This window comes from Chelmon rostratus, chromosome 19, assembly GCF_017976325.1.
Source record: "Chelmon rostratus isolate fCheRos1 chromosome 19, fCheRos1.pri, whole genome shotgun sequence".
Lineage (NCBI taxonomy): Eukaryota > Metazoa > Chordata > Actinopteri > Chaetodontiformes > Chaetodontidae > Chelmon > Chelmon rostratus.
In genome coordinates, this window is record NC_055676.1 from 1,490,832 (window position 1) to 1,505,478 (window position 14,647).

The 14,647-nt window shown below is 42.6% G+C and overlaps 1 protein-coding gene across 1 annotated transcript; it reads left to right on the plus strand.

The window, feature by feature from the left end:
* Positions 1 to 333: 333 nt before the first annotated feature.
* On the plus strand, positions 334 to 10,688 carry LOC121623173 (histone-lysine N-methyltransferase Smyd1-like). Its single transcript, XM_041960366.1, has 10 exons — positions 334 to 631; positions 4,454 to 4,630; positions 6,412 to 6,625; positions 6,773 to 6,903; positions 7,101 to 7,139; positions 8,363 to 8,558; positions 8,688 to 8,780; positions 8,897 to 9,060; positions 9,718 to 9,886; positions 10,230 to 10,688. The coding sequence occupies exons 1-10, from the start codon at positions 495 to 497 to the stop codon at positions 10,320 to 10,322; spliced, it is 1,413 nt and encodes a 470-aa protein (XP_041816300.1). The 5' UTR covers positions 334 to 494; the 3' UTR covers positions 10,323 to 10,688.
* Positions 10,689 to 14,647: the final 3,959 nt, after the last annotated feature.

Below are 14,647 nucleotides of genomic sequence, written 5' to 3' on the forward strand. Positions count from 1 at the left end.
CAGAGCCAGGCTGTGACCACCTACACTGTACTCTGCAGAAGTATTTTTCAAAAAAGATCCAGCAGAGAGGCTGCAACTGAATCTGAGCAGCTCCATTTCCTGTCATGTGCCTCTGACAGACAGCCACAGCTGCCCCAGACCAAAATACCACACGAGGAACCAACCCAAAGAAGGGGACGACATCCACCGCTACACCCATCGACTACCTCTACATCCACTGCCTCCCTCTGGTCTCCCCTGCCCCTCTCTTTTCTCACTGCCCACCCCGCTCCCATTCTGGGGAGGTGGTACAACCTCTACAGGGGGCACATTTATTTTTGGCTGGAGCAGGGGTCGGGCTAAGGAGAGAGAGGACAAGTGCGCCTGAATGTTAGGGAGAATTTCCTGAGAACTCTGCACTCCCTGCCACTCGTGTAGTCCCTTATCCTTTGGCCCGTCCCACCTGTGGCCACTTTCTCCTTCTCTGTCTCCTCTTTGTTTTGTTTGCCAGTACAATGACTGTGGGGAACATGGAGAGCGCTGAGCTGTTTGATGCAGGGAAGAAAGGTCGAGGTCTAAGGGCTACCAAAGAGCTCAACACCGGGGAAGTGGTCTTCGCAGAGCCCAGTTTCTCTGCTGTGGTCTTCGACAGGTACGAGCCTGCTGGTTGTACTTTTCAGACTAGCTGGACAGGTAGGACTGATCTGTTCTCACTGAGCATGTCTTTACTGATCTGGCCGACACACTGCAGGTGTGGCATTAGGTCAGGCTTCCTCAGCCTTCTCAGGCCTGTGACCTCATTTCTAGACACCCAAATTCTCATGACACCAGCAACAAGAAAGCTGTAAGGAACTTGAGCATGACGTACTTTTGGGTTCAGTTTTCAGGAACAGGGAGGGCTTCAACAAAAGGACTATGACTTCTTGCAAGCATTGAAATGAATTTCTCGAACTGATTATATATTGCAGTGGCCTTCCATCAGGTCTGAGCCAGAGGAGTGGAAATCTCAGCACTGCTGTGATTAGAGAGATGACATTTTCTGTCTACATCTCATTTTTAGGCATTGTTTATATGCTACATGCTACTCTTGAAACATAGTGCTGTTACAGCTGCTAAACGTTTATTTGTATATCACCTTTCAACAATAAAAGTGTTCTTAATAAAAGGGCAAGTTATGTAGCTGTTTGTTCCAGCGATGCAAACAAACTGAATGCTGCTTGTCCATGTTTAGTTTTGATGCTGGGGACAGCTGGCAGACCTAAGAGCTCAGTTTGCTTCATTATGTAGCAGCTGATCAGAAATACATAAAGATATAGATATAGATCTTAGCCCTGGACTGATGTGGTCTTCCATAGTGAGGACTCTAGCAGCAGCTCATTTTGTTCTTTTCATGTGGAACGTCTCACCCAGACTCCTGTCTTATATTGGCTTTCATGTCTTCAGAAAACTTGTATTTCTTTCTCAAAGCTGGAGCAAGTAATCAACCAGTGTATTGTAGCTGCATTTTGCATTCAGCAACATACAGTATACAGTGCACTCAGTATCCGCCTGCTCTGTAAATAGTTGTGTTCGTATGAAAGCTGAGTGCAGCCTAGTTTGTCTATGTGCGGGAATGCCAGGCACAGATCTGGTAGCATAGTGTTTGAGCCATATAAAAGCCAGTAGCTGCAGGATGTTGGCTCACTGAGGGCATCCAACAAAGCAGGCATGCACTGAGAGGATCTGCCTAATGTAAGACAGGAGCTGTCCAAAACTACAGTGAGAAAAGAGCTGCTAGTGACTGAATGTGTGTGTGTGTGTGTGTGTGTGTGTGTGTGTGTGGGTGTGTGTGTGTGTGGCTTCGCTGCATTCCAACAGTCATCAAAAGCATTAACAAGTCTGTTCACTGTCCTGTTGGACAGGCAAAGAGGACTCTGCTGAACAAACTGTTTACACACACACACACACACACACACACACACACACACACACACACATGCTGCTGTCAGCTGGGACCTGTGTATTCAGTCCAACAGGGCAGCTTCTGGCCATCAAGCAGCTGAAAGATTAGGATAGAAAATGTAATCATGTTTCCAAATCTTAATGCACTTTCCTTAACTGTCTTAAGAACATACTGATGGAGTTGTGATGAAATTTTATTTCTAATATTTACGTGCATGTGCATATACGTTGTATTCATGCATGCTACATATTTAACAACATTATATAGCTGTAGAATATATAGAGTAGATTAGGTACGACTTTTTTAATCTCACAATGGAGAAATTCACTCTTACAGAAGCTCTTCAGAACACAAGGGGGGGGGTGCGAACAGCAAATGGAGGTGCAAATAAGAACAATAGGAAGAACAAGAACAATGAATGAATGAATGGATGAGTGAATTAAAAATGTATTATTGTGTCATGTATACAACTTTGCCCAAGACACTACAGATTCATAGAGGCCAGTGCAGCGTGTACACTTTCAAACGATTAAAAAAATCATACTTTAGTTGTCTATAATAAAATTCAGGATAAAAAAAAGACACTTGGTAGGTATTAGAGGAGAAATCAATACAAATTAAAGTCTTTTCCAGGCTTTTGAGGCAAAGTTAGCAAATTAAACACATCAATGTTGAATACTGACTATCTGTACACCAGAAAATTTCAGGCTTTCATTTAATGGAAAATGAAGTCTCTTAGTTTATCATATATTAACATCATGACGTTCTCACAGAGTAAATGATCACTGAGCCAAACAACTGCATCCAACTGGAACAACAGTCAATTATTTTCCAAGTGTTAAAAGAGCGACAGAAACATTTTAGAACATCTAACACCTAAACGAAAGTTCAACGAGCTAGAAGAGTAAAGAATCATTAGCCACAAAATGACCTCAGAGATGCTCAACTTTCTTATCTGACACAAATATGACAGCAGGAGCTGAAAGTCTGATAGTGCTGATTTATGTGCATGAAATATGCACAGTCTTTTTCAATTCAAGGACACTTTCCATATAGAGCAGGTACAGACCAAACTCTTTATCTACAGAGACCCAACATTTCCCTCATGAGCAAACACTTGGTGACAGTGGCGAGGAAAAACTTACTTTTAGGAGGCAGAAACCTCGAGCAGAACCAGGATCTGGGTGGGAGAGAGAGAGACAGAGAGAGAGGTTCGAGAGAAGTAGCTATGTCAGCATAGCTAGGGGCTGCTCCCAGGCAAGCCTGAGCCAGCCCTTAATGTAAGCTTTATCAAAAGGAAAGTTTAAAGCCTGCTCTTAAATGTAGAGAGGGTGTCTGCCTCCCAGACAATGACTGGAAGATGGTTCCACAGGAGAGGAGATTGATAACTAAAGGCTCTGGCTCCCATTCTGGTTTTAGAGACTTTAGGAACCACCAGTAGGCCTGCATTCTGGGATCACAGTGTTCTACTGGGGTAGTAGGGTACTATGATCTCTTTAAGACAAGATGGTGCCTGACCATTTAATGCTTTGTAGGTAAGGAGAAGGATTTTAAATTCTATTCGAGATTTTACAGGAAGCCAGTGCAGCACGTCTAATATCAGAGAAATATGATCTCTTTTCCTGTTTTTTTTGTCAGAACATGTGCCGCAGCATTCTGGATTAGTTGGAGAGTATTTAGCAATTGGGATAGCCTGATAGCAAGGAATTGCAATAATCCAGCCTGGAAGTAACAAATGTGTGGACTAGTTTTTCTGCATCATTTTGAGACAGGAAGGGCCTGATTTTTACAATGTCACGTAAGTGGAAAAAGGCAGTCCTTGAAATTTGTTTTTGGGAGTTAAATGACATATCCTGATCAAAGATGACTCCCAGATTCCTTATGGTTGTACTGGGGGCCATCCATAGTTACTATCTCATCGGATAGTGAGTTTCTAACGTGTTTAGGCCCAAATACGATAACATCAGTTTTGTCTGAATACAGTAAACAAAATTGCAGGTCATCCAGGTTTTATTTCCTAACACACACTTGGAGTTTAGTCAATTGATTGGTTTCCTCTGGCTTCATTGATAGATATGTCTGGGTATCTTTTCATTCTTCAAACAGGGAGCTAAAGAAAACAACTCTCTTATGTGTTTTAACAAAGCTAGTATGTACACCTGGACAGTCTGAAGCAATGCAGTAGAGCAAATCTGAAACACTCCTTCCCCTTTTTGAAGATGATGATGTTCACTTTTGTCCACAAAGTTTCTGAGAGATGTTGATTCTCTTCCTGGTCATTTTTGAGGCTCCAGTTTGTGTTCTTTCACATTACTTTTACATTCTTTGACAAGGTGTTCCTGCCAAACTGGAGCAGCTTCCATCTGTGGCAAATATTTTGGGTTTTGATTTTTCAAGCTGAGCTGACGAACCTTTGGCCTCTCACTTTAGTCTTCTAGTTGAAAATCACCTCTCTTTGCAGCTTTTTGAGAGGATGAAACAATGTTTTTGAGCAGCTGTAATGTTTCTCTGTTTTGTCTGTTTCACTCTCAGTTTGGCCACTCAGGTCTGCCACAGCTGTTTCCGGCAGCAGGCCAAACTGCACCGCTGCGCCCAGTGTAAGTTTGCCCATTACTGCGACCGCACCTGCCAGACTGCGTGCTGGAAGGAACACAAGCAGGAGTGTGGAGCCATAAAGAAGATCGGCAAGGCGCCTAGCGAGAACGTTCGGTAAAGAAAACTGAGCCCACACTGCATGGCCCCGAGAGGACACTGCAAGACACAAATGAAGTGAAAGCTGTTTGAAACTCGATCCAGACAGTACCTCGCCATTACAGTCGCCACTCATTTTACTACAGGGGAAAAATCATAGAAACTGAAAAAACAGGTTTGGAGAACAAAGTGCGTCTCTACCTGACACTGTTACTTTGTTTCTGCCTGTTCAGCTTCATGGTTTTTGTTAGGAACAAAGAGAAGGTTAGCCTACGCAAGGTGATATCATCCAAAATGTAATATTTATCTTCAAGGGGTGAATTTAAGGATGGGACAGTTTCCAACACAGTCCAGAACAACAAACATCAGACCACATCATGAGGGGTCAGTGTGCTCTCATGGACCATGATGTCACAATATCTCAGTAACTACTAGCCAGATTGGTAAGACATTTGATATGGATGTTCATGGTGCCCAGATAATGATTTCCAGTCATTATAGTGAACTCCTGACAGTTCCTCTCCTAAACCAATCAGACTTAGATTTCCCATCGACACTTCGGTCCAAAACAAGGAGGAGGTAGAGGGCTGGACTTTCCTCCTGTTTTTAAGGAGATGAATTCTACCATTTTTATGACTTTTTATGGTCTGTGGACTGCAGGGACAGCCTGGAGGATGATTCCTAGTGACTTTGGTGATCCCTTGACTTTTCCACTAGTGCCACTGTGACAATATAATTTGTTTATAATGAAACATCTATAATGTACAATTGATGGACAGATTGTAATGATATTTGGCACACACACACACTTTATCTCCCCCTCAGGATTAATACATTTGGTGAAAAGCTACCAGTTCAGTTTGTCCAATGCTTAAGATTTTGACATCAGCAAAAGTGTCATTAGTGTGCTCTGTTTTTAGTGCAAATTAGCAAATGCTAGCACAGCTAACTAAGATAGTAATCATGTTAATTATGCCTGCTTTACATCAGTAAAGTCAACATTGTTAATGAGAGCATGTTAACATGCTGATGTTAAGCATGCTAACGCTGATGCAGCATTTAGCACAGCTGATGGAATGGTTGTAGACTCCTTGTCTTACAGTTGGAAGAATTCCAACTGTAATTCTACCATCAGGCTAAAATCTCCACAGACTGCCTAAACACATTCATAGTCACCAGAGGATGAAGCATTTCTATATATATTATATATTATATTAATGACATCATTGCCTTCTTTGAGTGCCAAAATGCCATGTATTGAAAACTAATCCACGATCATGGCACCATGTTTGTTACGCTAGAACAGAAAATTTGTCAGTATGCTATTTGGTCCATGTCAAACATTTCACAGTACTTTGTAGTGTATTGCTACCTCTCAGGGCCATTATTGGGGCTTTGGACTTGAGATCCTGTCATACTAAGGCCCTACTGTGGAGCAGCCTACCTCTGAATATCAGGCTGATGGGACTTGAGGAATGGCAGGGCTCAGCTTTGGCTGATCTTTGATGCAAGGTGACAGACAGGTTCTTTGAACTGTTACATTTATTAATATTGTTCTCAATATTTGATATGGCTAACTATGTTAGTCTGTTGTCATTCGAAGATATTTATTTAGCCTTTTTCATATGAAATTCTGTTTATTATCAAGCGATCAACAGAGGATCTATGCAGATGTTGAATGACAACAGGAAAATGGGCTTGTGTGATTAATATAGCATTCAGTTGTGGACACACTGCCTCCTATCTGATTTGGAAATTGGCAGTGATTTCTCTCTCCTACCCACATGTCCCCTGCACAGTCTGGCTGCTCGTGTCCTGTGGCGTATACACAAGGACACAGGCATTGTGTCTGACAGTCAGCTGATCTCAGTGGACCAGCTGGAGGACCACGTGGCTGACCTGTCTGAACAAGACCTCAAACAGCTCAAGACTGACGTGCACAACTTCCTGGAATACTGGTCTTATGGAAGGAAGCAGCACTCCGTCGATGAAATCTCACACATCTTTGGCATTGTAAGAATGAATGTCTCATTATGCATTTTCATTCACCAGCACTTCATGAGTTATATTTCAAATTGCACATTGAATCTGAAGCCTCAGAAATAAAGCTAGGCGCTTTGTTTCTCCCATGCCCCCTCCTCTGTCTGTCTGTCTCTGTAGATCAAGTGTAATGGATTCACACTGAGTGACCAAAGAGGCCTGCAGGCTGTTGGTGTGGGTCTTTTCCCCAACCTGTGCCTGGTCAACCACAACTGCTGGCCCAACTGCACCGTCATCCTCAACCACGGCAAGTAGGTATCCCAGCAATCCCAGCGAGAGAGCTCTGTGTAACCATCCTTAGATATGTAAAGTGTATACTGTGCATATCACTGTCAACTGGAGTTGAGAATAGCTGACATTTTGTGGTTATGGTTGGTTTGTGGAATCTGTAGCCAGACTAATTCAGTTCTTTAAATGAATTGACACTGATCATCACTTTCTTTTGCAGCCAGTCAGCTGTGAATTCCACTCTCCACTCTCAGAGGAGGTATGTGTTTCTGCTGTTTAGCCATCAACGTCTGTCATATAATGGGCAGTAAAGTGGCCACTTGGCACAGAAACACACAGGATCATTCCTAACCCACCACTTCAATTCATTTTATCCATCAAACTGAACAGAATTTCAAAACAAAGTACCTACATTGACCTACTGTGTAGCAACATTTGTTTCATGACCACTCAAACTACATTTACAGTAATTGTACATGACTACGCAATTGATGTTATCATCTCTAAGTCATTAATGTAATAAACACAGATATTGATTTCATTTAATGTGTACTATCCCTGATAAATTAAAAGCTAAAGTAAATAAAGTATTCCTTTAAGAAGTGCACGAGTCAACATTAATTAGTGTATGAATTAAAGGAACAGTTTGACATTTTGGGATATACGTTTATTCACCTTCTACCTGAGAGGGTCATAAGGTAAAGCTAGAGGCGAGCAGGAGGTTATCAAATTTCACCCACCAGCACCTCTAAAGTTAAATATGTAGAATGCTATATCTTAACACAGGGGCAAAAGCCAAAGGGCAAAAAGGAAAAATAGTTTAATAAAATTAATCAGTGGTTTTAAGGGGAGCTACACTACAGTTACTTCCTGGAATCTTGTCGTCACTTGAAAAATACTCCAGAATGCACATTTTTGTGCAAATTAAGCAAAATACGTATAATGTAGTAATTAGTGATGCTAGTTGATAGATTTAGTTGTTTCCCCATTTTCAGTCTTTGCGCTATGCTGTAGTTAGCCGGCTGCTGAATGTAGCTTCATATTTCATGAACTGAGGGGTATAACTGTTCTCATCTAGCTCTCTGCAAGGAAACCAATGAGCATATTTCCAAATATAAAGATCCACACCAGTAAGTGAATATTCAGTGAAGTCCTGACTGCATACTTGGCAAAAAATGCTTGTTTTAAATGTGGTGACAGAGCATTTTACCTAACCGAGCAGGGTCTGACATGGTTTTATGTGACAGGATCTTTTTTCAACTCACAGACCATCTAAACCTTGTATGAAAATGTCAAAATTATCACATAGACGTTGTATTTGGTTTCAACTTTCGACAACTGATTTTAACAGTACAAGCCGACATGCACTGATACAGTATTGGGATTTGTTGCATCCAGATAGTGCAGAGCGGTACCGTAAAACATATACATGTATCATTAAATCCAGAAAACCAGACCCAGTCCTGTCCTTCTTTGTCCCAGGATTGAGCTGCGAGCTATGGGGAGAATCCCCGAGGGTGAGGAGTTGACTGTCAGCTATGTGGACTTCCTCAACCTGTCTGCTGACCGCCAGAAGAAGCTGAAGGAGCATTTCTACTTTGACTGTACCTGCGAACATTGTAGCCAGCACATTAAGGACGACCTGATGATGGCTGCTGCAGAGAGTGAGGGGAAGAAAGTGAGCGAGGGGACACGAGGGTCTACATATGATAGAAGACACCAGACCAGAATCTCATTTTTTTATTCCATCCTGGTAATAATACTGTATATTCCAATTATCTGTTTTGTCCTTGTGTCTCCCTCCAAGCCCTCTGCTGAGAAGGTGAAAGAGGTGACTGCCTTCAGTAAAGAGTGTCTGGAGAAGATTGAAAGGTCCCGGACTGAGAGGGATTACCACGAGGTACACAACAGTGCTTTCATCTTCATTTTCTTCTCTCCCCGTGTCTTTCACTGTATATGCCTCACCTTCTTCATTCCAGCAAGTCTTTCCCCTGTGTTTTGTCTGTCCTCTCTCAGGTGCAGAAGTTGTGTCTTGAGTGTCTGGAGAAGCAGGAAAACGTCCTGGCTGACACTCACCTGTATAGACTGCGTGTGCTCAGCGTTGCTAGTGAGGTGCTTTCATACCTGCAGTTGTTCTCTGAGGCTGCAGACCACTCCCGCAGGATGCTGGAGGGATACATGTGAGTGCTGACAGAGTACTTTGTTCCTGAGGGGCTCAGTAACTCCACATAGCTATGCATGTTGCACTGAAGACACAAGGTATCCTGCCTGAGATCATCAGTCGGGGCTCAACACTAACTTTTAGAAGTGGTTGCCAGGCTGGCAACCAGGCACCAGCTTTGCATTGCCAAAACTAATAATATAGTTGCCATTTTTGGTCACCTTATATTCTGAGTCATTAAGATACTATGCATTCATACATCATCTTAATAATGAAAATGTGACATGAACTTATGTTTAAAATATTTATTGCAGTAGCTGAACAAAATTCTTTGTAGTTTGTGTTTTATTTGATACTTTCCAGAAAAATTGAATCTGTTTTCAGTTACTGTGCCCATCCTCAGTTCGGTCGTGCAGCCGTTGTCATGTTCCATTACAGATGCCTCAAAAATGAATGCAGCTGAACAGTTGTGCCAACTCTTGCAGCCTTCGCCTCATTATGTTGTTAAGCTTCCACTCGTGCTCTTCGAGCCCCGGTGTTTGTTTAGCCCCGTGGTTCTGTAGGATGTGGTACTTTGAAATAGTGAACTTATCCAGGTGTGTGTTATACACGCTTATACATGCTGATCCTTCACTAGATCCTCTGAACAGTGTAACTTTTCCCCCCTCTTGAACAGGAAGTTGTACCACCCCAACAACGCCCAGTTGGGCATGGCCATCATGCGAGTGGGCATCACCCACTGGCAAGCAGGGCAGATAGAGGCGGGTCACAGTATGATCTGCCAGGCCTACAGCATCCTCATGGTCACCCATGGACCCAACCATGCCATCACCAGAGACCTGGAGGTAGGCTATGCAGTTTACTTTTATGTTCAGTGATGTTCAAGATATTTTTTATTAATTTTAATTTTAATTTTTTATTCACTTTACTGATCCTAAACTGGGAAATTGTTCTCTGCTTTTCACCCATCACTGTAAACACACACATGCACATGCAACATGCAGTGAACACACAGGAGCAGTGGGCTGCCGCATCAGGTGCCCGGGGAGCATATGGGGGGGTTAAGTGCCTTGCTCAAGGGCACATCAGCCGGCTAATGGAGTGGGGAGGGGATACTCCACTGCACCCAAGTTTCTCTGCTAGTAATATTGTTATACTATACTAATCGGCAAATTTGTCTGCCTTTAGTCCATGCGCAGGCAGACTGAGATGGAGCTGAAGATGTTTAAGCAGAATGAGCATGTGTACCAAACCATGAGAGATGCTGCTCTGAAGAAATGAAAGGATCAAAGGCCTTTTCCACAAGCAATAATCACCTCCATCACCGAAGATTGAAAAACCTGCTGATGTTCTGACACGTCTTACTGTGCACCGCCATGTGCACACACCTTATGTCCTCTAAAGCACTGCCCCCAGCCCCTGTGTTGGGTCTCTGAATTGCCAGTCTGTCTGATGATTCAGCTAATATCAACATGTGCAGATGTAACGCAACATGTCGCATGTATCTGCATGCACAGTATCTGCAATAAAAACGAAGATACAACATGTGTCCATCCACGCCCTCCTCCACCCAACCGGATATTATTTTGATTCTTCATATGCTATCTATTAAGCAGAGCTCAATTATATTGTCTGTACATTTTATTTCCCTACATACAACCCCAATTTCAGGTCACTGAGTAAAACATGAATAAAACAGAATGTGATTATTTGCTCATTCCGTTGGACATACTGTATATTCAACTGAAACAGAACAAAGACAAAAATGTTTTACCCCATCAGTTTCATTGATTTTTGCAAGCAGCCAGCAACACGTTGGGACAGGAGCAACAAAACACTGGGAAAGTTGTGGTTGGTTGGTAACAGGTGATAGTATCATGATTGGGTATGAAAGGGGCATCCTGGAAAAACTCACTCACAAGCAAGAATGGAGCGAGGTTCACCACTTTGTGAAAAACTGCGTGGGCAAATTGTTGAGTTTAAGAACAGCATTTTTCAATGCACAATTGCAAGGAATTTATGGAATTCGCCATCTACAATCCATAATATCACCAAACAATACAGAGAATCATGATCAATGTCTGCACATAAAGAGGCATGGCCAAAAACCAACACTGAATGCCTGTGACTGTTGAGCCCTCAGGCTGCACTGCATTGAATATCAACGTCATCGTAGAAAACAGAGTTGAGGAAAAAATTTTCCATTTTTCCATTCCTCGAGGGCCATTCTATATTACCAACACATATATGACTGGAACTGGTTGTACCAAGGTTTATACTTGTCTTTGCTTTATAGCTCAATGATTTTGTGTGAAGGTGGTCAGGCACATCAGCTGGTTCCACATTAAACAGAAAGAGTAGGAAAATGCACAGTGTTCCCTCTTTCCGGTTACATTTGCCACAGCTTTCATTTCACTTCCAATGATTTCACATTTGAAAGCAGAGAGCTGAGAAGCTGCTGGAGCTCCAGGTTCAGCTCTGAGAGGTTCTTGGTAATGTCCACCATGAAGGCCAAAAGACACCTGCGAACAATGAGTTTTCACATCAGTTTTTTCCTTCATCTTTGTGAATTATTCCAGACAAACAGACACTTTTGAACAAATTTACTTTGTCTGGTGCCAGCAGCTCCACAGTGGCAACAAGGATCTCCTTCACAAGTTTTCCTTCTGAATGAGGTTTCAGTTTTTAAGACTCACCATAAAAACTGCCTGCATAGAACTGTCCCTGTCAGAATGTGGTCTTGTTAAAGCCCGTTGGACACCCAAACTCTGCCATGCATCAACTTTATTCAAGCACTTTTGTCTTTGCAGCTCATTCAGGTTAGCATGTTTTGAGCTGTAATGACTCTTGAGATCCGCCTTTTTCATCACTGCAACTGACAGGAACACTGGCTTGCCTTTCACTTCAACAAACAAATAAAAAATCATGACAGTCGCCATGACGCCTATCGTTGATATGACATAACCGCTATGTGTGTTGCATTCAGAGACCAGTGGGAAGGAAGTTTTAGTCCACTATTTTATGTTATTATGTTATTTTATTGCAGGACAATAGCAATTGCTGTATGGAGAATTATTTTTGTATTCCTGAACTGCCTTGGGGCTACATAGAGCCTGGAGGCCAGATGCTCCCCACCCCTGGTATGAAGAATATTACTATTTGATTTGACCATACAAAGAGAAAACCACATTATCGATTGATAACATCCAGAAATGCTGCTGACTTCTCTGTACCTGAGCTGGACTGATTCACAGTGGAAGTGTGCTGTGGTATGAAGAGTCCACATATCAAATTGTTTTCAGAAATTATGGATGTCATATCCTCCAAGCTAAAGAGTCCAAAAAATTTCTGCAGCGGGTCCACTTGATGGGCCCATGTCAGTATTTTTGACTGCTTGATGTTCTTTCTGTGGGTCGCTTCTGATTTTACCCTATCGGCGATGGAGCCAGTGCTACCCTCTATCACTGGTTGCTAACCTCTGCTTATGCACTGGCCCCTGGCCTCCTTTCTATTTCTGTTTCTCCAGCCACCTCATCTGTAATCCATGGCCCGAATTCACCTCCCCATCCAGCTCTGTCAGCTGTGTCTGCCTCGCTAATGAGATTACAGAGCTGTAAGAATCTTCATGCTCAGGCAGATCGAAGAGGCAGAGAAGTTCACGAACATCATCATCTTCAGCCAACACAAACCAAGACAACAGGGTCTAATGCTGATGGTCTCTGTCCTGCTGCTGATTCTGCCCCCCTCTGGTCATTGTGTCCAGCTGTCAGAAATCAGTGTCCCCTCCTACCAGGACATTTTGTTTCCCGGTGCTAACATGAACGATATCTTAGAAGAGATTCCAGCATCCTGATTGAACACACACTCGCCCATGATGTTGTCATCCATGTCAGCTGTAATGATTTTCCCAGTCAGTCCTCTGAATTATAAAACATGACCTCAGTAGACTTCTTGGCTCCCTCATGGTCAAATGGAAACTGATTTTAATTTCCAGTCCCATCCACCCACTCAATGGCAGCGTGGGTCATTTTAGCTCCTAGTTCCCAGACATGGCTGCTGTTCGCCTGTAAAGCCTGCAATGTGGCTTTAATTGACAATTTTAGCCTTTTATGGAAACGTCAGCATTCATCTGTCGTTATGTCATCCACCCAAATAGGCTCACGCACTTCAACTGACAATCGATTCTACTTATTCTGGAACACTCCCTCACACTGACTATCCTTCATCACAAGTTATCGTCCACTCCTGGGCCATCCAATCACCACTAACTAACATTCCCCTCCCCCTCCAATGATACTAGCTGTGGGTAGGAGTGCCTGCCACCTTTTACCACTGCATCTGTCTCTATTACTCAGCCTTCCACAGCCATGGTCATTCCACTCACCATCACTGACAGATATCATCTATCAGATCTCCCACAAGCTGAATAATCTCAGGAGCCCAGATAATGCAATTCCACTAACTTTTTTGCCAAAAGACATCATCCAGTCCTAGAAGCTAGACTTTTTGTTTGTGACTGAAATTTGAATCCTGCCTCCCAACTCCCATTGTGCTGTGCCTGAAGGACTACACTTCTATTAGTTTGGGTGTTGGTCTGGGTGGAGTACTGGCTGTCGTGTTCAGAACCTGTTTTTTTAGTCGCTTGGTGAGCACTGGGTCGTTTTCCCTTTTTGAATTGTGAATGAGGACACACTAATCAATTTTATAGTGTTTTAATTCAGTGCCCACCTGCTCCTCATAGCTCCTTTTGAAGTGAATTTAGTGAGTTTTAAAATGAAATTTGCCTCTAGTTTTGTCATCACACACATCAGAGGGCAATCTTTGTACCTTGTTTTTACTCTTGGCCTCTGTTTTTGTTTTCTGAAGAGGTTTTTATTGCAGATGATAATTGTTTTCTTTTCATTTTAATATTTTATCTTGTTGTTGTGCTAGCTCTCACAAACATAACAATTTCTCTGCAGCAAAGTTTTCTTCAATCTGATCAACCTGTCATAAAATTGAGCATTTGTGGAACTCTACTCATCTACTAGTTCACTGTCAGTATGTAAAACAGCTTGTTTTTACTGATTTTAATAATATGGTTAAAGATGCCAGAGCTACAACCCCCGCTGTGGGTTAGTTCTCCTCATACCTGTCAGACAGGACCTTGGTTATTCCCCATCAACTGAGTCTCTGTTTTGTGGTGTTCCCCAAATTTCTGTCCTTGGCCTGATGCTGGTTGCATTGCACTGGACTGATAATAAGCAACTGTAAAAGTATTTCCTACCATTGTTATGCAGACAATGTTCAATTATTGTTTGAATTTAAGCCTTAGATTTGCTCTACTGAATTGCCTCGACTCTTGGGGCTTGGATTGGATGTCAGATAGCTGAGAGCTCAGTAGTGACAAAGCAGAAGTTTGGGCGTTGTCCTAAAGGTGATGGGAAGTCTTGTCTTTGTCCTCTTTTGTTAAACCTACTCTCTGTAATCTAGGCGTCTCTATGGGCCAGGCTTTGAGTTTTGACAAACATGTAAGTTCTTTGGTTCTTTTCTATTTCTACCAACATTGCTAAACTCTGGCCCATCGTGCCCAGAGCTGAGATGGAGATGATTTATTTCCTCCCATC